General features: G+C 43.9%; 1 protein-coding gene across 6 annotated transcripts in view; it reads left to right on the forward strand.

Annotated features, from left to right (window-relative positions):
- The window catches only part of HHAT (hedgehog acyltransferase), a 340,025-nt gene that overhangs the window by 109,363 nt on the left and 206,694 nt on the right, over nt 1-23,968 (forward strand). For all 6 annotated transcript variants that reach the window (XM_081489707.1, XM_081489706.1, XM_081489704.1 and 3 more), the window contains one exon: nt 17,941-18,091. In XM_081489707.1, the coding sequence (XP_081345833.1) occupies nt 17,941-18,091 (151 nt within the window). The remainder of the gene's footprint in view (nt 1-17,940; nt 18,092-23,968) is intronic.

Raw genomic sequence — 23,968 nt, forward strand, 5'->3', positions numbered from 1 at the left:
ATTTGCAGTGACTCCTTACATTATGAAATAGAATGGTGTTAAGTTTTAGTAAGTCATTTGTAGCATGACTTAAATTTCTTTGTAATATATATATATTTTTCATTGAAGTACAGTTGATTTACAGTGTTGTGTTAGTTTCAAGTATATAGCAAAGTGATTCAGTTATATGCATATATATGTATATATTCTTTTTCAGATTTTTCCATTATATGTTATTTAAAGATTACAAGAAATTGATATATAGTTCTCTGTCCTGTTGTTTATCTATTTTATGTATATGTTAATCCCAAACTCCTAGTTTATCCCTTCACCCATTTTCCCTTTGGTAACCATAAGTTTGTTTTCCATGTCTATGGTCTTTCTGTTTTGTGTATAGATTTGTTTGTGTCATTTTTTTAAGATTCCACATATAAATGCTTTATATGGTATTTGTCTTCTGTCTGACTTAATTCACTTATATGATAATCTGTAAGTCCATCTACTTTGCTATAAATGGCATTATTTCATTCTTTTTTATGGCTGAGCAATATTCCATTGTGTATAGACACCGTATCTTTACCATTCATCTGTGGATGGCCACTTAGGTTGCTCTTCCACACCTTGGCTATTGTAACTCGGCTGTAGAGTAATGTGACTTTTTGAGGAGGTATTTATTTTACTAGAGCTCTTTGCAGAGAAACCTGGGGCTTCCTTTGAAGATGGAAGATGAGAACTTCCATCCTTTGGAACTTCCATTCATGTCCATCAAGTCAGTGATGCCATCCAACCATCTCATCCTCTGTCATCTACTTCTTCTTCTGCCTTCGATCTTTCCCAGCATCAGGGTCTTTTCCAATGAGTCAGTTTTTTGCATCAGGTGGCCAAAGTATTGGAGTTTCAGCTTCAGCATCAGTCCTTCCAATGAATATTCAGGACTGATTTCCTTTAGGATTGATTGGTTTGATCTCCTTGATTGTCCAAGGGACTCTCAAGAATCTTCTCCAACACCACAGTTCAAAAGCATCAATACTTCAGCACTCAGCTTTCTTTGTAGTCCAACTCTCATATCCATACATGACTACTGGAAAAACCATAGCTTTGACTAGATGGACCTTTGTCGGTAAAGTAATGTCTCTGCTTTTTAATATGCTGTCTAGGTTGGTCATAGCTTTTCTTCCAAGGAGCAAGCGTCTTTTAATTTCATGGAAGCAGTCAACATCTGCAGTGATTTTTGAGCCCGAGAAAATAAGGTCTGTCATTATTTCTATTGTTTCCCCATCTATCTGCCATGAAGTAATGGGACCAGATGCCATGATCTTAGTTTTCTGAACATTGAGCTTTAAGCCAACTTTTACACTCTCCTCTTTCACTTTCATCAAGAGGCTCTTTAGTTCCTCTTCACTTTCTGCTATAAGGGTGGTGTCATCTGCATATCTGAGGTTATTGATATTTCTCCTGGCAGTCTTAGTTCCAGCTTGTGCTTCATCCAGCCTGGCATTTCGTATGATATACTCTGCATATAAGTTAAATAAGCAGAGTGACAGTATACATCCTTGACGTACTCCTTTCCCAATTTGGAACCAGTCTGTTGTTTCATGTCCAGTTCTAACTGTTGCTTCTTGACCGGCATACAGATTTCTCAGGAGGCAGGTCAGGTGGTCTGGTATTCCCATCTCTTGAAGAATTTTCCAGAGTTTCTTGTGATCCACACAGTCAAGGGCTTTGGTGTAGTCAATAAAGCAGAAGTAGATATTTTTCTGGAACTCTCTTGCTTTTTTGATGATCCAGCGGATGTTGGCATTTTGATCTCTGGTTCCTCTGCCTTTTCTAAATCCAGCTTGAACATCTGGAAGTTCATAGTTCATGTACTGTTGAAGCCTGGCTTGGAGAATTTTGAACATTACTTTGCTAGCGTGTGAGATGAGTGCAATTGCGCTGTAGTTTAAGCATTCTTTGGGATTGCCTTTCTTTGGGATTGGAATGAAAACTGACCTTTTCCAGTCCTGTGGCCACTGCTGAGTTTTCCAAATTTGCTAGTATACTGAATGCAGCACTTTCACAGCATCATCTTTTAGGATTTGAAATAGCTCAACTGAAATTCCATCACCTCCACTAGCTTTGTTTGTAGTCATGCTTCCTAAGACCCACTTGATTTCGGACTCCAGGATGTCTGGCTGTAGGTGAATGATCACACCATCATGGTTATCTGGGTCATGAAGATCTTTTTTGTATAGTTCCTCTGTGTATTCTTGCCACCTCTTCTTAATATCTTCTGCTTCTGTTAGGTCCATACCATTTCTGTTCTTTATTGTGCCCATTTTGCATGAAATGTTCTCTTGGTATCTCTAATTTTCTTGAAGAGCTCTCTAGTCTTTCCCATTCTGTTGTTTTCCTCTCTTTCTTTGCACTGATCACTGAGGAAGGCTTTCTTATCTCTCCTTGCTATTCTTTGGAACTCTGTATTCAGATGCATATATCTTTCCTTTTGTGGCACAAGATTTTCCTTTGAAATTCCCTGCATATTCTCTCCTTGGATAACTTGGCCATGAGTGTCAGAATGAGTCTGGAATGTTACCTTTGAAGTTCTGTCATAGAAACAAGAGATTGAGCAAGAGAGGTGTCTTTTTTCTACACATGAAAATCAGAAAATAGGAGTGAACAGCAACAGAAATGTAACCTCACTTTCCCCAGGAAAATTGCTTTTGACAGTTTGATATATGTTTTTAAACATGGGGAAAGGGAGTAGGATGTGGATCTTCTAACTGAGAATTTCTCAAACGTGACCAGATGTAACCTCCCAGGACTTGTTCTGCATTCAGATTTCAGGGCTCTAACCCAAATCTACTGAACCACAATCTGAAAGGAGAGGCCTGGGAATTTCTGGGATTAACAGTTTTCTCACATGATTTTTTTGGACTGAATAAACTCAATAAATACTGTTATTGATGAAGATAGTGGCAGGGCATCTTATATGGAGACATGCTGCTTAGGCTGCCCGTTCCTAGTGATTCCAGGACTGATAAGCATGTTTGTTTTCTGCCTCATGTCATTCTGTCTCTTCTCCTTCTTATAATTGGCCCTCTCCATTTTTCCCCTTTCAGACTTTCTGTGCTCACAGGATAAGAAGGAGTTGGAATTGTGCTGGCGTTAGTCCCTTTTGTTTACTGTGCCCCACTAATGCATTTGGTTGGTGGGTGAAGAGAAAGTTGAATATTTCTGGCTAAAATTCAGGGTTCTAGTGGGGGCTCTTACTGCTTCTATTTTAAATTAGCTCATGCTTTGGAAAAATAAAAAGCATAGACATATAATTAACCCCTATATATTCATCACCCAGGTTCAATAATTATCAATTCATGGCCATTTTTCTTTCATCTGTATTCTCTCCCTTACTGTTTTGAAGCAAATCCCAGATGTTTTATCATTATACATAAACATCTCAGTAGTATCACTAAAAGATAGTAACTGAGATTTCCTTTTCTTTTGTTGTTTATTAAAAAGACTTTTTTTTTTTTAAATAGCGTTTTCAGGTATACAGCAAAATTGAGAGGAAAACACAGAGATTTCTCATATAACACCTGTTCCCCCAGCAGATCCACTATAAACATCCCCTATCAGAGAGGGTACATTAGCTACGATTGATGAACCTACAGTGATGCATCATTATCACCCTAAGTCCATAGTTTACAATAAGGGTTCATTCTTGGTGTTTTATATTCTAAGGGTTTGCACAAATATATGATGACATATATCCTCACTTTCTTTTGAACATCAGAATCTCATTAGAAGACAAAATATGGCAACATGAAACTATCCCTGAATTTGAGTTTAGGAGTTTAGGATCAAGAAGGGCAAAGCCAGTGGCTTACAGCTTTTCTTTAAAAGACCTCAAAAAGATCACATTTCTCAAATACATTATTGAATAGTGGTTCACCATGGTAAATCCAGGTATATGAGGTTATGGGGTTAAAAGAGAGCTTTGGCAAGGGGTTTGGCAGTGATTGAAGGGATGGTGTGGTGAAAACAATGGCAAATGAGTTGTTCCCACGTCATAGGTAAAGATACAATGGAGCTCTGTGGAATGTACATTAGAGTCTTTTTTAAACCTTAACTGTTCGCTGGTTGGACTTTAGAGACCCGTCTCATAGGCGCACACAGTCAGAGGGTTGTGTAGCTAAGTGTTTAAGCACCAGTTGTGCTTAAATAATGTCCGTGCACCTATCTAAATGCTAACAAAGCCATCCCTTGGCTTTTTCTCCTTCTACAACATCACAGTGAGGGAAGAGGGATCAGACAGTTGACATCTGACATCTGGCTTGAAAGTGGGGGATGCAAACATATGTCAAATGGCCTAAGAGTTTCTTCATTTTTTCACCCTTTGGAGGCATGAGATATTCCAAAGTTTGTGAAGATACACCAGAAAAAAATTAGTTTTTATAAATCCTCTCCTTGGACTAGAACCCTGAAGTTATTTGAAATTAATGCAGTGTGAACCTGAAGCTACACTGGGATTTACTACTGTGGGACTTTGTTCAATTACAGATGCTCCATGTGGTGTGAGGATAATTTCATGGTGCGTGCTTGCAGAATGGGCGAGATGCCTGCTCTGTGTGGTATCATAAAGGGTAGCAAGTTGCACCACAGTTATTTAAAACACTGACTATCCTTTGCCTTCCCTCTCCCTCCCAAATATTCCTCAGAATACTCTGATCTTTGTTGATCCCTACCTAACCCATTATTGTGCCCAGGTAGCTTAGTGTACAGATAACTTCTTGTATAACATAAGCATCTTTTTCTTTTAATCAAAGTTGATGTATGGAAACCTGAACTTGTTCGATACTTTGGGGAGGCAATTATTTGCTTCCTAAAGGGATTTTTTGACTCCTGGAGGGTTTGCAATAGAATAGTTTAATTAGTAGTCAATTTCCAATTCTTTTTGCACGTAGATTTTGCAGAGCACTTCTTTTGGGCAAAGTGAGTCACACTGAAGCATCAAAATTCAAACAGTAATACACACCTGGTCTCTACCTGCAAATTTGCTTTTCAGAGTTTTCAGGTCACTCAGCTCCATGTAAATTTCCCTCGTTTTCCCACATGACTTCATTAAATCTTACAGAGCTGTATGTGTGGTAGGACTTTGCTTTTGCTGAGTAGGTTCTTCTTCCCTCACAGGTTTTGGATGGAGAAGGGCTTTTGTAGACTTAAATTCTTAATTCAGTATATCTATTCTGTTGCATGGCAATAATCATTTTGCAAAGATTTTAAATTCATTTTACCATTTAAAAATGCTTCTAGAACACCTTGATATTTGTTTAAGATTTATTTTGATTTTGTGCTTTATTGTGTTCATAGGTTTTCCCCAAAGATGTTAACAATTTTACCGTTAAAGAGGACGGGCAGGGACTTCCCTGGTGGTCCAGTGGTTAAGAATCTGCCTTCCAATGCAGGGGGTACAGGTTTGATCCCCGATCAGGGAACTAAGATCCCACATGCCACGGGGCGACTAAGCCCGTGCGTCCCAACTACTGAGCCCTCACACCACAACTAGAGAGAAAGCCTCACGCCGTGGTGAAGATCTGGCATGCTGCAACTGTGACCCAATGAAGCCAAGACAAAACAACACAACAGCAAAAAGAGAATGGGCAAATAGGATTTGGTATTCTATCCAGATAACCTTTTTTTCCCCTAGCAACAAACCCTTTCTTTGAAGAGAGGCATTTTGGTGGTTTATACTCTAACAAGAGGAAAGTTTTGAAAACTAGATTTTGTGTTGCCTTATACGCCCAAAGATTAAGCATTTTGGAAGGTAAACTCTCTGAGTTTCTGAGTTAATAGCTACTTATTTTGATGCTAAGAGGATCAGGATCCTCAAACCTGTGAACCCAGACCTGCTCAGCACAGTGCATTTGCTTCTTGCATATCTTTGCTTCCAGTGTGCTCCCTGAGGCTGGCTTTTCTGAGGATCTTCAAAGCTCTGACTCGGTCTGTTTTGTTTTTGTTTTTTCTCCTGCTTAGAATATTTCCTTCAGCTCCTTGTAACAGCGCCCTTGTTATCCTGTCATCTGGTCTACCTCACATGGACTCTGCTCTGGGTCTACTTTCAGTTGTATGTGAGTCTAGTCCACGTGGTGACTTGGAGGCAGCAGATCCAGGTTCACGTTCTGACTCTGCTCTGACTCGTATTTGTGTGTGATCTTAGGCGAGTTTTGTAACCTTTTTTGCTGCTCAGTTTCCTATCTATGAAATGTGGGTCGTGATAATACCCATGCCCACCGAGAGGTATGTTGTGAGAATTAAAAATGATGATGCGTACTGCTTGACATATAGAAAGAGTGAGTACTTCGTAATCAGTAGCTGCTATTCTTATGCCAGAATGTATTCTCAAACTAGTTTGTTGGTAAACTTGCCCTGACAGTGAGGCTATATTTCACGTGCATACACACACTCACGTGTGAGCTATTTAAAAAGTCATTAAAATACAGTGAATGTGTGTTTATCCATCACTTAGTTTGGAAAGTCTTACCAACATAGCTGAAGCCCCCATGGAGATCCCTCCTGATTGCCTTTCCCTCCCTCCTTTTAAATGGTAACCACTGTCCTGAGTTGGGTGATTTTTGCACTCATGTGTTTCTTTACACGCTCACTGCATGTGTGACTTTATTTTAAAAATAGCTGTTGGTAATGAATACGGCCCCTGGGAGAGACCCTCAGTCATTTGGGGAGCCACACGTGGAGGGTGCGGGAGGTCCGATGGTCACTATCATAGGGGGAGCAGGAAGGGCAGAGCTCTGACTCACCCCCGTCAGCAGAGCGTAGGCCTTCGTCCCCTTGCTTGGCTGCTCCCCCTCCTGGAGTGAGGACCCACCTGAAGGCCTGGCCTCCCTGGCCTCTCCTGTATGTTGCTCAGAAAGAAATTGTGTGGCTGGAACGTTCCACCTTCAAGATGACTCTTGAATGACTTGAGTGTGTTCTTGCTTCATTTGTCACTCACTCGTTTGGCTCATCTCCTTTTGAGGGTTTGGGCTCTTTGATAACTGCTCCTGTAGCCTCCTTGACTGCTTTCTTGCCTTCTCCAGGCTCCTTGGGTTGGCATTACTTGCACTGAATACTCAGAATTTGCATTTCTAAGAAGCAGGATTCTGTGAACTGCTTTTGGGAGAGATGCGTTGGGACTACCCTCTTTTTTGAGCCTTGGAGGGTCAGTTGCTGGGTGTGGGTGGCCTTGTCATTCTCAAGTACAGCCAGTTATTTAATGCATATTATCACTGTAATATGAGCAGGGAATCTTGTTATACAAACCATGCCCAGGTAGGTAGATGAGAGGTGTTTACGTTAGTTAGAGATTCTGCTCAGGCTGGTGTCGTGGGTGAAGTCTGACCTCATTCAGTTCACTTCAGTCACTCAGTCGTGTCCGACTCTTTGGAACTCATTACTGGGTTCTAACTGGTTTCACCTGTAGCAGGTCAGTTATCCCTTGAGTCCAGGAGGTAAGACACTGGTGAGGGCTACAGGTTCAACTTGTAATTCTTAGGTTTAGGTTGAAACTACAGAATTAGCTGTAGTCATTTATTCCCAGAGCTCAGTGACCAGACATAATCGGAATTCCCCTTCTCTCCTTGGCCTCGGCAGGTTGGGCAAGGCTCACGGGCACTGCTGGCATCTCTCCCCAGCACGCTGTTCTTTTCTTCCTGACTTGAGTGCTTGCTCTTCTGGAGTTCCTGGAAATGATTCCTCAGTTTTGCTGCCCCATATCCTTCCCCATCAGTCACATTTATTAACTCGGTTTCCGCACCCCCAGTCCATCTCCCTGACAGAGAGCATTATAGAACCACTGCAAGGCAATAGCGATCTTTTTTTTTTTTTCCGACTATGTACTGAGTGATTCTATTGACATAAAAGACAAAAACAGGCAAAACTAGTGGATACTATGAGAAGCCAGGGCAGTAGTTGTCCTTGGAAGAGTGAAGTGACAGTTGCGAGAAGAGACTTCTCAGGCGCCAGTAACGTTATGTTTCTCGGAGGTCCTGGGCTACAGGATGTGTTCAGTTGGACAAGGTTCACTAAGCTGTGCGCTTACGCTTCATGAAATTGGCAGTAGCTCTCTTTTCTTCTGTGTCTCTGCGGGGACCTGTGAACATCACAGTCATTCTGACCACTGGTGTTTGTCATGGTCTGGGTGTGGGTTGGGAAAGAGTTTCCGGACAGGAGACGGAAGGAGAAGGAAATAAAGTTTATTAGAGTGAGAGACGCTGTTACAACAGCGGGCCAGCGTGAGGGAGAACCGATGTTGAACAGGCGTCCTTAGTCCACTTTTATAGCCAGGGTATAAATTAAGAAATTTATTCAAGAAAATTAGAGATACCAAAGGAACATTTCATGCAAAGATAGGCTCGATAAAGGACAGAAATGGTATGGACCTAACAGAAGCAGAAGATATTGACAAGAGGTGGCAAGAATACACAGAAGAACTGTACAAAAAAGATCTTCACGACCCAGATAATCACGATGGTGTGATCACTCACCTAGAGCCAGACATCCTGGAATGTGAAGTCAAGTAGGCCTTAGAAAGCATCACTAAGAACAAAGCTAGTGGAGGTGATGGAATTCCAGTTGAGCTATTTCAAATCCTGAAAGATGATGCTGTGAAAGTGCTGCACTCGATATGCCAGCAAATTTGGAAAACTCAGCAGTGGCCACAGGACTGGAAAAGGTCAGGTTTCGTTTCAATTCCAAAGAAAGGCAATGCCAAAGAATGCTCAAACTACCGCACAATTGCACTCATCTCACATGCTAGTAAAGTAATGCTCAAAATTCTCCAAGCCAGGCTTCAGCAGTACATGAACCGTGAACTTCCAGATGTTCAAGCTGGTTTTAGAAAAGGCAGAGGAACCAGAGATCAAATTGCCAATATCTGCTGGATCATCGAAAAAGCAAGAGAGTTCCAGAAAAACATCTATTTCTGCTTTATTGTCTATGCCAAAGCCTTTGACTGTGTGGATCACAATAAACTGTGGAAAATTCTGAAAGAGATGGGAATACCAGACCATCTGACCTGTCTCTTGAGAAACCTGTATGCGGGTCAGGAAGCAACAGTTAGAACTGGACATGGAACAACAGACTGGTTCCAAATAGGAAAAGGAGCCCGTCAAGGCTGTATATTGTCACCCTGCTTATTTAACTTATATGCAGAGTACATCATGAGAAACGCTGGGCTGGAAGAAACACAGGCTGGAATCAAGATTGCTGGGAGAAATATCAATAACCTCAGATATGCAGATGACACCACCCTTATGGCAGAAAGTGAAGAAGAACTAAAGAGCCTCCTGATGAAAGTGAAATAGGAGAGTGAAAAAGTTGGCTTAAAGCTCAATGTTCAGAAAACTAAAATCATGGCATCTGGTCCCATCACTTCATGGCAAATAGATGGGGAAACAGTGGAAACAGTGTCAGACGTTATTTTTTTGGGCTCCAAAATCACTGCTGATGGTGATTGCAGCCATGAAGTTAAAAGATGCTTACTCCTTGGAAGGAAGGTTATGGCCAACCTAGATAGCGTATTTAAAAGCAGAGACATTACTTTGCCAACAAAAGTCCGTCTAGTCAAGGCTATGGTTTTTCCAGTGGTCATGTATGGATGTGAGAGTTGGACGGTGAAGAAAGCTGAGCGCCGCAGAATTGATGCTTTTGAACTGTGGTGTTGGAGAAGACTCTTGAGAGTCCCTTGGACTGCAAGGAGATCCAAACAATCCATCCTAAAGGAGATCAATCCTGGGTGTTCATTAGAAGGACTGATGTTGAAGCTGAAACTCCAATACTTTGGCCACCTCATGCGAAGAGTTGACTCATTAGAAAAGACCCTAATGCTGGGTAGGATTGGGGGCGGGAGGAGAAGGGGATGACAGAGGATGAGATGGTTGGATGGCATCACTGACTCGATGGGCATGGGTTTGGGTAGACTCCGGGAGTTGGTGATGGACAGAGAGGCCTGGCGTGCTGCGATTCATGGGGTCGCAAAGAGACGGACACGACTGAGCGACTGAACTGAACTGATAACCAGGGTACAAGGAGTGGGATAGGGGTCTTGTGGGTCATTTGCTGATTGGATGAGGCACGTATACTGAGTGGGAGGGAAGAGTAAGGCAGATTTCTTCTCCCTGTGGGGTAGGAGGGGAGACAGGTCACACTGCTCAGGAGAACCTGAAATCGGTTAATAGTTACAACATGGGGGAAGGAAGGACGATAAGGGCCTGGTTTTTCCGTTCCTGTGTCCAAGGCCCTCCTGGGTTTTATCTGCTCTTTCGTCCTTGGGTCATCACGGTGTTGGCCTTCCCAGCACCTGAGCCTCCCTTCCTCCCAATGTTCCCAGCGTGGAGGGAAAAATCTTACAGCTATGTGATTCTACTTCCTCTATGTTGTGGTTCCTGGTCTGTGTTCTGGTTGGCTTTATCTTTGTACATCTAATACTTCACCCAGCTCTCATATATGAAAGGTTCTGTTTTTATTATTGCGGTAAGAACATTTAGCGTGAGAGCTACACTCTTATCCGTTTTTAAGTGTAAAATGCAGTATTGCTCACTGTAGGCATGCAGCCTTCTTATAAAGAACTTTATGCGAGAAGAAACGTTTATGAAATATCTAGGCCTTCTAATCTGAGCAGACAATCACAGAATAGTTCACAAAATCTAGAACAGGTTAGAGATGGGCAAGATGAAAGTGACTGGAGTCACTGGCTTTGGAGCAGAAACGGTCTAGGGGTGAGGGCAGGGCATGGACTGAGGCAGGAGCCCAGGACAGGTGGGAGCGGTGGGTCAGGGTGGCGCAAGCTGGTTGGGACAGATGCGACCATGTGACGGTGCCGAGACCACATGCCTCCTGAAAGGGAGGAAAGCTGGAGCCAGTGCCTTTCACCCACTGTGGGCATCCCAAGGACAGGGCTCAGACAGGCAAAGATGGCCCGTGGAGCCAAAGGGTGTCTCTCTCCAATCCTTGGCAAACCATGGCATAAGACATGACTTGATCCATTCTCTGGTTTGTGAAGACTTTTCACTAGGCAGATGCTAAATTATTCTTCAGGTCTGTAAGAGATCTAACAATTCAAAGGGGGATCTAGTACCACTGAGACCCTTTTGTTTACCCCCGGGAAGAGCTTCCAACCCTTAGCAACATTTGGTGGATCCGTGATTCTGTATTGAGCACCTGCTACTTAAAGGTCCTCATGTTCAGCCATGTGGGGATGGGCTTTGAGCATCTAGTCTGCTCGCAGACAATATGAGCAAGTTCAAAAATGCCCAGAAGGTAACATGCAATGCGTGTGTTGATGCCCCTTCCTCATGTATGCTACAGCTGATAGGATGCTAGATAGATAATAATGTCATAACTAGAAATTATGAAATAATTAAATGAAATAAATTTTTAAAATCTAAGGATTTATATAAAATCATCTTATATATTACAGGAAGAACAACTTACACACTTATAATAAAGATGAATAGAGAGAGTTTACTTTGGAAGCATGGCCTTTGGAGTGGGAGAGGTCACTGATTTTGGAAACAAGAGACCTGGGTTTTAAGATCCAGGGTTGATGACCTCTGATACTTGAGGAAGTCATACTTCTCATTAATGTTTGTTGTTTTAATCTGACGTACGGGAGTAGTACTTATGATCCAGGGTTGAGTAAAAATAGCAGTGGGATAATATATGTGAAAGTGCATGTATTTTTTCAGTCCATTGCTTCGCTCAGCCAATAGCCACTGATCCTGTCCACGCTGTGCCAGGCACTGCTTGGGACTAAGAGGCTGGAGGCAGAGAGGACAGCTGTGGGCCCTGCCCCATGGAGCTTATAGTGACCAGACAGAAAGCTGCCCCATGTTATGAACTTGCAAGAACGCATGTGACTGTTTTGGCTGGAACTTTTAGGAAAACTTTGTGAAATAATGGTGTTAGGTGGGTCCTTAAAGGTTACAGTTTCTGCAGACAAAATTGAGAGAGGAGGACTTCTAGGCAGAGGAATGACTGTGAGCAAAGAGAAAGTCAAGGGTGCAACTGGGTAAAATGAGTAGTTCCAGGAGGAAAAGTGAGTTGGGCCTGACTCATTTCCCCCCACCCCAACATGAGGTTCTCCAGCCTCTTGTTTGAGGACCAGAACTGGGAAGAAGGGGGGAAACCCACATAGGAGACAGTCACCAGCTGCTTTATATAAATTCAGATTATGTTGAGGTCGTATCACATGCAGAGAGAGTGCAGATGGCTGGGTAGGTAGGGTGTCAGTGGAGGAAGGGCTGAACACCAGAGAACCGCCACATTTGGGGCCTTTTCTTAATCTCCTTCTCCTAGAACTCTTTGTAGAATTAATCTCCTCCTATCTCAAAAGTCTGCTTTCTTTCTAGTTTTGAGGGAGAGAAAACCTCATTCTCTTTTGGTGTGAATTTTTTTTTTAAATTCCTGATTTCATTATTTGTTACTATTGTTGGCCGTGCTGGATCTTTGTTGCCGCATGGGGTTTTCTCTAGTTGTGACCAGTGGGGCCGCTCTCTAGCTGTGGTGCGTGGGCTTCTCATTGCAGTGGCTTCTCTTGCTGCAGAGCACAGGCTCTAGGCACACAGACTGCAGGAGTTGCGTCTCCCAGGCTCTGGAGCCCAGGCTCAATAGTTGTGGCCGCAGACTTAGTTGCCCTGCGGCATGTGGGATTCTCCTGGACCAGAGATCGAACCCATGTCTTCCTGCATTGGCAGGCAGATTCTTTACCACTGAGCCACCAGGGAAGCCCCCCTCATTCTCTTCTGGACAAGTTGAATTTGAGACCCTTCCAGTTGGAGGTGGCCCACGGGTGGTAGAATTCACCACACAGTCACTTAGAGGCAGTCACAAGCCGGGAGCTAGGACTTCTCTTTCTTTCTCCCCTTCCCAGCTTTGTTCTTGATGCTGGGAGATCCCATACCTGCAAAAGATTATTTTTTTAAAAAATAACTTTGTTTTTTCGTTTTTGGCCTTGCCATGCAGCTTATGAGATCTTAGCCATGCAGCTTATGAGATCTTAGTTCCTTGACCAGGGATTGAACCTGGGCTCTTGGCAGTGAAAGCATGGAGTCTTAACCACTGAACCACCAAGAAATTCCCATCACAGAGGATTCTTTTACTTGGTGGCAGGTCTGAATTTCAGTATGACTTAATCCTCAGGATACAGGAAAGGTTTTAGAATATCAGTCTGCCTCCCAGAAAAACTCTGATAACAAGGAGTTTTCATACGACAGGGTGAATTATCCATTTAGTTACTTTACACGGAAACATTTATTAAGCATTAGTTATAGTGGTGGTTTAGTTCTTAAGTAATGTCCAACTCTTTGCAACCCCATGGAATATATTCCACCAGGCTCCTCTGTCCATGGGATTCTCCAGTAAAGAATACTGGAGTGGGTTGCCATTTCCTTCTCCAGGGGATCTTCCTGACCCAGGGATTGAACCTGGGTCTCCTGCATGGCAGGTGGATTCTTTACCAACTGAGCCACCAGGGAAGCAAAAATGAAAGTGAAACTTGCTCAGTCCTGTCCAACTCTTTGTGACTCCGTGGACTATATAGTCCAAGGAGTTCTCCAGGCCAGAATACTGGAGTGGGTAGCTTTTTCGCTTCTGCAGTGGATCTTCCCAACCCAGGAATCAAAGCGGGGTCTCCTGCATTGCAGGCGGATTCTTTACCAACTGAGCTATCAGGGAAGCCCCCAAAGTGAAAGTGAATGAAAGTCACTCAGTTGTGTCCAACTCTTTGCAACCCCATGGACTATACAGTCTATGGAATTCTCCAGGCCAGAATACTGGAGTGGGTAGCCTTTCCCTTCTCCAGGGGATGTTCCCAACCCAGGGATCGAACCCAGGTCTCCTGCATTGTGGGCGGATTCTTTACCAGCTGAGCCACATGGGAAGGCCAGATATTAATTAGGTGCTGAGAATACAAGAGGCATAAGATGTAATTCCTGACCTTGAGAAGCTTATGGTCTCACAGGATGGGCACAGCTGTGGTCTGGTGTGATAATCATAAGGGGCTTCCCATTTGGCTCAGATGGTAGAGAATCTGCCTGCAATGCAGGAGACCTGGGTTCGATCCCTGGGTCAGGAAGATCCCCTGGAGAAGGGATAGGCTACCCACTGCAGTATTCTTGGGTTTCCTGGTGGCTCAGGTGGTAGAGAATCTGCCTGCAATGCAGGAGATTGGGTTCAATCCCTGGGTCGGGAAGATCCCCTGGAAAAGGGAATGGCAACCCACTCCAGAATTCTTGCCTGGAGAATTCCATGGACAGAGGAGCCTGGCTGGCTACCGTCCATGAGGGCAGCACAGACCACGAGAAGAAAGTTCGGTGAGCGCCTGGAGAGAATGAGCCATGCATCTTTCATAGGATGATGCAAATCAATAGCAAGGAGGCAGAATTGTTAAGCTCATGGGTATAAACACATTTTTTTTTCCTGAAAGACTAAACGATACACAAATTACAGTTATAGTGCTTTTACAACCACTATTCACATTTCTTTTTCTATGAGCTTATGAACCAGTTACTAAAATGTCAAGGAAAAAAAATAAGCCTTTTGTATCTTAATCTGTAAAAAATAATATCAGATAAATAGGGCACTTGTTGCATATTGATAAATATGTGGTTTCTTATGCTTTCCATCCGTATTGAGGAAAAAGTCCCCAATAGCCTTATCTTCAATTAGATCTAGCCATAGAATGCTATTAAACATCTGTACAAAATGAACCCTTTGCTCATAGCCCAGTTCGGTATGAAAGTACCAACAAACGGTGAAGATTGTATGCAAATGGTGATTCATAAAAATGTAGATTCAGCTATGGACTATAATTCATCTGCCTCATGTATAACAACTGTACAGAAATGTCAAATTAAATGCAGTATTTGAGACAAGGAACAGCCCTTTCTCCCTGATCTCACACCCTGTTAACAAGGAAAAGAAACATCTGATGCTTCATCCATAACAGACCCCTGGGTGGCCGTAACCTCCCCTAGCTTCAGGCTTCAGTAGATACAGTCTTCCATAGGTCCTTTGATGTCTTCAGTTCTTCAGCTGATCATTGTCAGCTCTGGAAGCTTTGTGCCTTTCAATTAGTCTTTCTTACTTATGTCCTGCCTTTTGGTAACTCTGGGATTTTTCTGACTAGAGCCTGGGGGTTCATATTGGAATGTTTTATAGTTTCCTTCACCACCATACTAGACAGTGGAGCTGATTTCTTCACCATCCAGTATATTCCTGTGCACCACCACCCCCAAATGCTTTTAAGATGGTGTTAGCACACATCTCCCACTTCTTGTGTATACACACAACACACGTATTCACACACACATACACACATCAGCTTTTCTCTTATCTCTTATCATACATCCAAGAAGGCTACCATATTATGGCAGCTCTTCCAACAAAGAAGACTGTAGTCTGGTTTCCAAAAAGAACCTGTTTGACAACTCCTGAGTGTGACTGACATGTAGTGGTTCCTGGGATTTTCTCCTTGCAGGACATGTAGCTTTTGAATTTGAACTGCTATTTACCTTTGCCCAAACTGTATGTTTGGGCTTCCAGGTAGCACTGGTGGGCAGAACCCACCTGCCAGTGCAGGAGACGTAAGAGACACGGGTTCAGTCTCTGGGTCAGGAAGATCCCCTGGAGGAGGGCACGGCAACCCACTCCAGTATTCTTGCCTGAGAAATCCCATGGACAGAGGAACCTGGTGGGCTACAGTCCATGGGGTTGCAAAGAGTTGGATATGACTGAAGTGACTTAGCATGCACATATGCACACTGTATATTTAGAAAATGGCTTATGTATTTTCTTCTGGCTCAGAGTTACTATTTACAGCCGCACATTCCATGGCAGTGATTGCCATGTAACATCAAGAGGACCAGGCAGTAGTATCTCCTGCTAGTATTTCTTTAAGGCTTAGTTATTTCCTTCAGGTTATCCCACGGATAGGTCGATCAGCCCCGTCATGATCGCTGGCCTGCATCATTTCCCTGCACACTGGCGAAGGTGAGTTTGGAGGCTGGACAGCATGTGGCCACAGGTCATCTACTTCAGGGTTTCCTCGGGCACTTTGTCCTTGTTCTTCTGGCTTCACCTCCTCACCCCACTGCTGAGGCCAGCAGCTTGCCCAGGTTGACAGTTCCCCACAGACTGATAGCTCAGGTCCCCGCCCTCCTCCCAGGGTGAAGAGGTGGGGGCAGCCGGCCCAGAAGACCACAGGAGGTATTGATCAGGGGAGCATCCTGAGCTTTAGCTGGAGACGCAGGTCCAGCTCTCAGAGGGGCAGGTGGACGCCCGTGGGAGCAGAGCGTGTGTCTCCGCCTCAGATCTCACCCTGTGCCCACGCTCAGTGTTCCTTTCCTTCCAGAAAGACACGATTCTGGCCAGGAAGACGTTGGTTCTTGCAGCTTGGGGCCCTCATCTTTTTTTTTTTTTTAAGTAGCTTTATTGTGATATAGTTCACATATCATACAGTTCATCCATTCAAAGTGTACAACTCATTGGCTTTTAGTATATCATGGATACACTATCCATCGGTGATATGGCAACTATCATCACCTTAATTTTTAGAACATTTTCATCACCTCAAAAATAAGCCCTAAAGACTTCTCTGGTGGTCCAGTGGCTAAGACTCCAAGCTCCCAAAGCAAGAGGGCCAGGTCAGGGAGCTAGATCCCACGTGCTGAAATTAAGAGTTGGCATGCTACAACTAAAGATCCCACCTGCCGCATCTAAGACCTGGTACAGCAAAATAAAAGGAAACCCTACTGTTTAGCTACCACCCCCCATAATTTCATTCCCCAGCCCCTCAGTGCTAAGGAACCAGTAATCACTTTTCTGTCTCTATTTCTGTCTTTCTTTTCCTCTTCTGGAGTTTCATATGAATGGAATCATACAATATGTGGTCTTTTGTGGCTCACTTAGCATGTTTTCAACATTCATGTTGCATCGTGAATCTTCATTATTTTTTAATGGCTGAATAATATTCTCCTGTATGACTCACTATGTTTTGTTTACCCATTTGTCCATCAGTGGACATTTGGGTTGTCCATCTTTTGGATGTTGTGAATTATGCTACTGTGCACATTTGGGTGCCAGTTGCTGTGTAGACATCTGTTTTCATTTCTTTTGGGTGTATACCCAAGAGTGGAGTTGCTGGGTCGTATGGTAACTGTGGGCTTCCCAGGCGGCACTAGTGGTAAAGATCCCATCTGCCAATCCAGCAGATGTAAGAGACGCGGGTTCCATCCCTGGGTGGGGAAGATCCCTTGGAGGAGAGCATGGCAACCCACTCTAGTAATCTTGCCTGGAGAATCCATGGAGAGAAGAGCCTGGTGGGCTACAGTCCATAGGGTCGTTAAGAGTTGGACATGACTGACGCGACTTAGCATGCATGCATGGTAACTGTATGTTTAATTATTTAAGAATTGCCAAATATTTTCTAAAGTGGCTGCCTCATTTTACTTTCCTGCCAACACACAGTGTATGACGGTTCCAATTTTTCCATATTTTTGCCACCGTTGTTGATCTGACTTTACACTTCTCGCCATCCTAGTGGGTGTGAATTCATGTGAGGTTTTGAAAGGACTGGGGAAGGATTTTTTCCTTTCTAATGGTTTTTAATGCCATGTGTGTGTGTATACACACACACACACACATATTTATGACTTCAAAGTGTGCCCTTTGCTAGCGTCTGTAAAAGCACAGCTGCTAAGGGGTCCTGTTGCTTGTCACAATAATAAAGCAGATTTCAGTATTGTTAATCCAAAAATCTCACTGCCCAGAACTGTCGTGGGAGACAGTGAAACGTGTGCATTGAGAGGAGGACGGGGAGTGAGTGGTCAGAGAGGCGGGAGCAGGCGGTGTGTCTCCTGGAACGAGCATCCTCCCCAGGAGACGGCTCCACTTCTTGTCACTGTGTCTGACGGGCCCTCTGTCTTTCAGGAGGACTGGCGCTGGCCCAAGTGCTCTTTTTCTACGTCAAGTACTTGGTGCTCTTTGGTGTCCCAGCTCTGCTCATGCGCTTGGATGGACTCACCCCGCCGCCCCTCCCTCGCTGTGTGAGCACCATGTTCAGTTTCACGGGGATGTGGAGGTCAGTGGCTCTGTTTGTTAAGGTCCTTCGGGGAGGTCTGGTGGGAGGAGCCACCATCCTTTCTCTGCCCTTCACTCAAGTCGCCTTTGGCACTTAGGTTTTTTAATCTAACAGGTGGACAATCCATATTTTCTGAACCTCTCAAACATATTGTCAGGCTATGAAAAATTGGGAGATAAAGTTTCTCACCCAGTCTGTGTAAAGATGCACAAAGGGCTGTGTCTAAAGTGGTCTCTTACTAACTTGGGACATAATATATATATTGATGATTTTATTGCTGTCTGTTTTTCTTGAAAATGACATCTTTGTATGTGGGACTGTAGATTAAAAAAATCGACTTAATTTTATTTTTATTCATTTTTAATACCAAAAATGTAAAAAAAAAAAAGTAGACTTAGTTAATAGTACAGAGCAGGCATTTACTAGCTCTCAGATCCAGAGCAACATACTTCAAATGTGAGTTTCAGTTTTTTTGTCTTTTACAGGGTAATAAAAATTATACTGGTACTGATAATAGTACATCTCTAAAAGTCATTTTAAAGATTAAAGAAGCTAATACATACATATAAAGCATCTGGCACACAGTAGGTGTCTACGAACGTTAGCTTTTATCCTTCTATTACTCCTGTACTCACGCACTTTGGATAGACGGGTGCTTCTTCTGAGTGTTCTTAGTCTTCTTGATTTAGCCCCATGGACATACAGTCGGCCTGGAGTCTCTGTTCTAAAAGATCCCTCGGCCCCCCCTGCCGTTTCTGGCTGTTGCTCTCCAGATGGGCTCACTTGCCACTGGGTTTTATTATCGCTTCCAGTGTGGAACCAGTGGCGGGCTGGCTCTTGCAATTGCCAGCCTAATGCAAGAACCTGAGGGTGGGGACTCGCACATCTGTGGGAGGCGGTATCTACTTAAACTGTACTCTTTAGAAGCCTCCGTTTGCACCCCCCGCATCCTGGCCCTGCTCAGAAAATCCATTCTGGCTCATCCAGTCTTATATTTCATTCCTGAGCTCAGTGAATATTGCTCTCTCTCATTGCTCTTGCAAAAGGGGGTAGCTAACAGGCAATATCCTAGTTTTCCATCATAATTTATTACAGGGACTGAACTGATCTAAGCCTCTGTGAACACAGCTTACTTTTGCTGCCATCTGCTTCTTTGGATTGCAAATACCATCTGATTATTGTAAAGAATGTAAGTAATTGCTCAGATTTGTCTTTAATTACTTCATTGAGTATTATAGGTTGCCCAGCTGTAATGACAAATTTAGGAAAAGGGCTCTCTCTAGCCAGGGGGCCAGGAAGTGATTTTGTTTGGAAGGTGAGCCTGATGGGAAGGCTGTGTTCATTTTGACCTGTCCATAAAAGTAATTTTCTGAATAAATGGGTTGGGACCTAAGCATGACCTGGGGGTATGTCATGAGTCCCTGTGGGCACCCAGCACGTTTCCTCGGCATCCTTGATGTGAATGCTTGCACTCAAGCATTTCTTGGGAAGCACGTTCTCCTAAAGAGCTTCTCCAGTGGTGGTTGGGATAATAAATAATCTTGACTCTTGGCAGCCATGCTGGCTCTAGGCTAATTAATTATTTTTTGTCCAAGATCCTCTGTTGTGTACAAACCACTGAGGCGCAGAAAACCTGTCTGCCAAGACCTTTGTCATTCTTGTTAGAAACTGGACTTGAATAGTGTGGACCCCAGGTTGTTGAAACCTTCTCTCCTCCGTCTTAGTTACTGTGGGCAAGAGAGTGATCATGAAAAGTTTCTCTGAGTGACTCCTTGGAGTGATGTGCTTCTGAAGCGAGCTGTATACAAGGGCATGTGCTGAACTGGCAAACACGGTCCTTCCTGGGAGTGACCTCAATGTGTGTCCTGGCTTCTTTCAGCTTGCATGGGTGTGGATTTCCCCCATCACATTTGCTTTAGCTTCTTAAGGGTTTTATGAGTTGACACTGGTATTTAGAGACACTCAGGGCTTCACTCTTGGTATATAATAACTATTTCACATGAAGTTGTTGAATTTAGGAAGGGAGATGAACTCTTTTTGAGGAATTTGATGCACAGTTTAAGGCTCAGAAGAAGTAATTTTTAACTGAAAAAAGAAGGAATAAAAATTATAGATTCTCCTTTGCACTCTTTCCTCCATTCTTAGTTTACCATGTTCATAGTCAGGATCTGGTCGCATAACCCTACAGTGGTCCTGGCCCCCATCTTCTCTGACTTTTCTCCATAAGAAGACATGTCAAGGGCAGATAAAAATTTGAATTTGTAGTTTCTATTTACATCTGTTATCTCTGGGCCATCACTGAGGCAGTGCTGCAGACTGGGCATTGCTCCAGCCCGTTCCTGGGTCTAGGTTCAAGTTGAATTGAGTCATGAGCAGCTGTGAAAGCTGGTGATGCAAATTATTCGGCTGCATTGTGGCCACCACTCATACAGTGACCCAAAGGGCATGGTGGATGGGAAGTGGAGGGAAGAGGTTTAAAAACCATCTCCAGAGATTGTTTAATGGCTACCTAAGCTTCTAGAAAATCCACACTGAATGAGGTTTAGAGCTGAGGATGAGAGATGGATTTTTAGCCCCCCATTTGGAAGGAGCCATACACATCTGAACACCGTGCTGATGGACTGCACTTTCTATCAGTCCACTTAGCAGTGAGAGAAGATGAAGCTGGCAGTGTACTGTAGCAGAGGAATCTGAGCTCTACATCACACAAGAGATGAAATTGGCCATCAGCTGAGAGATAATGTCCTTGACATGATAGTTCAAATTGATCATGAAAAATTGCTATTTGCAGAGACGGCTCAAACCTGAAAGTTAGGACCTGACTGACAGATTTATTGTACATATATTTTTCCTATTTGTTCTTCTGTTTTGTGTAATTCTTGCTCAAATACTTGTAGGCAGAACAAACCGCTAAGGGGTCTCTGTTTTCCCACTTGTGTGATTTTTCTGTGGCTGTACAGACATGAGAAATTGAGAATTTTCTGCTTAATTTTGGGGCTTCATGTTTTAATTTAGGTAGGCTGAGGTCTGTAATGAGCATTTTTTGCCAGAAGTCATTAAAGATGACACTGTGTGTCTGAGGTTCCAAATTAGAAATCTGATCATGTTCCTCTGATTTGATTTCTAGCTGTGGAAGCAAAGTGTGCAAAGTGATAGAATTTCCCTTGGTGGCTGGTGAGTTACAGGTCAATTTCAATTATCTCTGGAATTTCTCACAGCTTGCCCTCTGAATTTCCTAAATTATGATGCTCTCTGGTCTTCACAGGCAAACTCATCACTACTTATTCCAGAGGGATCTGGGTACTGTTGGTGGCTACTAGGCCTTAATATATGGGAACATTTTTGAGTTGGGATGGCAAGAACCCAAGCCCCCTTTTTCAGTGGGGCTTTGAGTTGGGCCTTTCAGTGGGTTAGTAGAAGAATTTAGGTCCCCATAGCTCAGTTGATAAAGAATCCGCCTGCAATGCAGGAGACCCTGGTTTGATTCCTGGGTCGGGAAGATCCCCTGGAGAAGGGATGGGCTACCCACTCCAGTATTCTTGGGCTTCCCTTGTGGCTCAACTCGTAAAGAATCCGCCTGCAGTGCGGGAGACCTGGGTTTGATCCCTGGGTTGGGAAGATTCCCTGGAGAAGGGAAAGGCTACCCACTCCAGTATTCTGGTCTGGAGAATTCCATGGACTATATAGTCCATGTGGTCACAAAGAGTCGGTCACGACTGAGGGAAAGTTCACATAAGCATCAGATAGAGAGTTGGTTCAGGCCTGCAGTGGATGATAAAACCAGCTACACCAACTACTGGCTTTGCTTGAGTCCTGCCTTTGAATCGTGTTTAACCTCAGGTTGCAGGGCAAGATGGCAAACACGGAGTTTGTGAAACACTACCTGCCAGCATGGCTGGGTGGAAAGCAGGGGAAGTGTGAACATAAAGGAGAAAAGATGCTTATTAACAGGTGCTGTTAATAAGGGCTCACTTTTTTTTGAAGGTAACATAGTAACTAAGTGCTTGCTATGCCAGGTACCAGCTGTGTGATTTGAGCAAATAATTAAAATTCTCCAGGTGAATCTTTTTGTTTCTAAAATAGAGATAAGAATAGCACTTGCTTCACAGCAGTGAGGTGAGGGATGATTAAGCCTGGGGTATAGTCGGTCCTCAGGAGGTGATAGCTTCTTAGTGTTTTGCACTGGAAAATGTAGCAAAGCCAGAGGTACCTGAGAGATAGGCAGGGCTGGGGAAGCAGCAGGCAGTGATGGAACTGGCTGGGGAGAGGCTCTGGTCCAGCTCCAAGCCTGAGATGTGACAGTTCAGAGATGCAGAATGTGGTGGACAAGAGACGGGCTCTGCCCTCAGTGGGTAGCTTGATCAAGTCACTTTTGCCTCAGTTTCCCCACCTGTTAAATGAGAGCCAGACTCTTTCACTAGGTGATGGCTATGATCCCTTGTAGTTCTGTATTAGCCCCACACTGGATGGATATGAGACCACTAGTATCCTGGTGCTGAAGTACTCCCAGCCCCCTCCCCCATATGTAGTTGGGCTCGTGATTTAACCTCCTTATGCTTGCATTTTCTGGGGTATTAAAATGGGGCAAACCATAGTGCCTGTCTCACTGGGGAAGTACAAGGATTAAGTGAGTTCATGTACTAAAGCAGTGAACACAAGCAGGCAGTGTGGACACTAACATATTAGCTAATAATCGTCATTGCAGACGTGAGAGTAATGGTGGCACTCTTTGTTTTCTAATTTCCGAGAAAACAAAGGCCTGGGAGGGGGAGTGGTTGAGGAGGTTGACGGTGATGGGGGGAGGGGTGATAATGTATGGAAGGTGTGGGTTTCAAAATGGAAGCGTGGAGGTCCCCAACATCTAGACCATTGCAACCTCCCTCTCACCCTTGCGGGAATTCTCTTTGCAAATAGTTTCCACTCCTGGGCATTTGCAGGAGTCTCTGGCGGCTTAGTTGTAAAGCATCTGCCTGCCAATGCAGGAGATGTTGGTTTGATTCCTGGGTGGTGAGGATCCCCTGGAGAAGGAAATGGCAACCCACTCCAGTATTCTCGCCTGGAGAATTCCATGGACAGAGGAGCCCAGTGGGCTACAGTCCACGGGGTCACAAAGAGACACAACTGAGCTATTAAACAACAACAGCTGGGCCTTTGCACTACCTCCTGCTTTGGGTACCTCTGTTAGTCTACCCTTCTCTCTGCTGAGTCCCATCTCCACAGACTCAGAAGACTTGTTTTCTTTCTTCTTATATTCATACTTCAGTCCCCTCACCTTTTTCTCCAAATACAGACGTCTGTAAATCAAAGCAGGAAGGGGACCTCAGGTTGAGGTAAATTTTAGGAACAGTCATTAGGTTTTACTTCCCGGATTTACTTTGACTTCAGAGACAGTTTCTCTGCTCTTCTCTCTGTTTTCTTCCTGTGCGGATGGTATTTTCAGTCCACATATTACTGAGAGACCCTCAGACTTTTTAGAGTAAGAAGAGCTTTGATGCAGGAAACTCCAGAGCATCTTCAGATGGCAGGCTTTCTTTGGTCACCAGTCACCAGAGCTCAGTCAGGGAGCCCGGTGCCTGCATTTGAATCCTGGCTCTGTTCCCTGTTACCTGACGACCCCTCTGTGCCTCAGCTTCCTTCTCTGGAAAGCAGAGATGTGACAATACTCACCTCTGGGAACGGACACCCGTGCTTGTCACAGCAGCAGCCGCAATCCATACAGTAGTTGTCTCTTTACTCGCTCACTCTCCAGCAGACGATAAGCTTTTGAGAGCAATGATCAAATCTTGCTTTGTTTCACATTATGTCCCCAGGTCCCTCCGGGGTATCCAGCCTGTAGGGGGCACTCAGGAAATATGTGCTTCTCTGTAATTTTGGACA

The sequence above is a fragment of the Giraffa tippelskirchi genome, chromosome 5 (assembly GCF_054371585.1).
Source record: "Giraffa tippelskirchi isolate mGirTip1 chromosome 5, T2T-mGirTip1v1.2.pri, whole genome shotgun sequence".
NCBI lineage: Eukaryota > Metazoa > Chordata > Mammalia > Artiodactyla > Giraffidae > Giraffa > Giraffa tippelskirchi.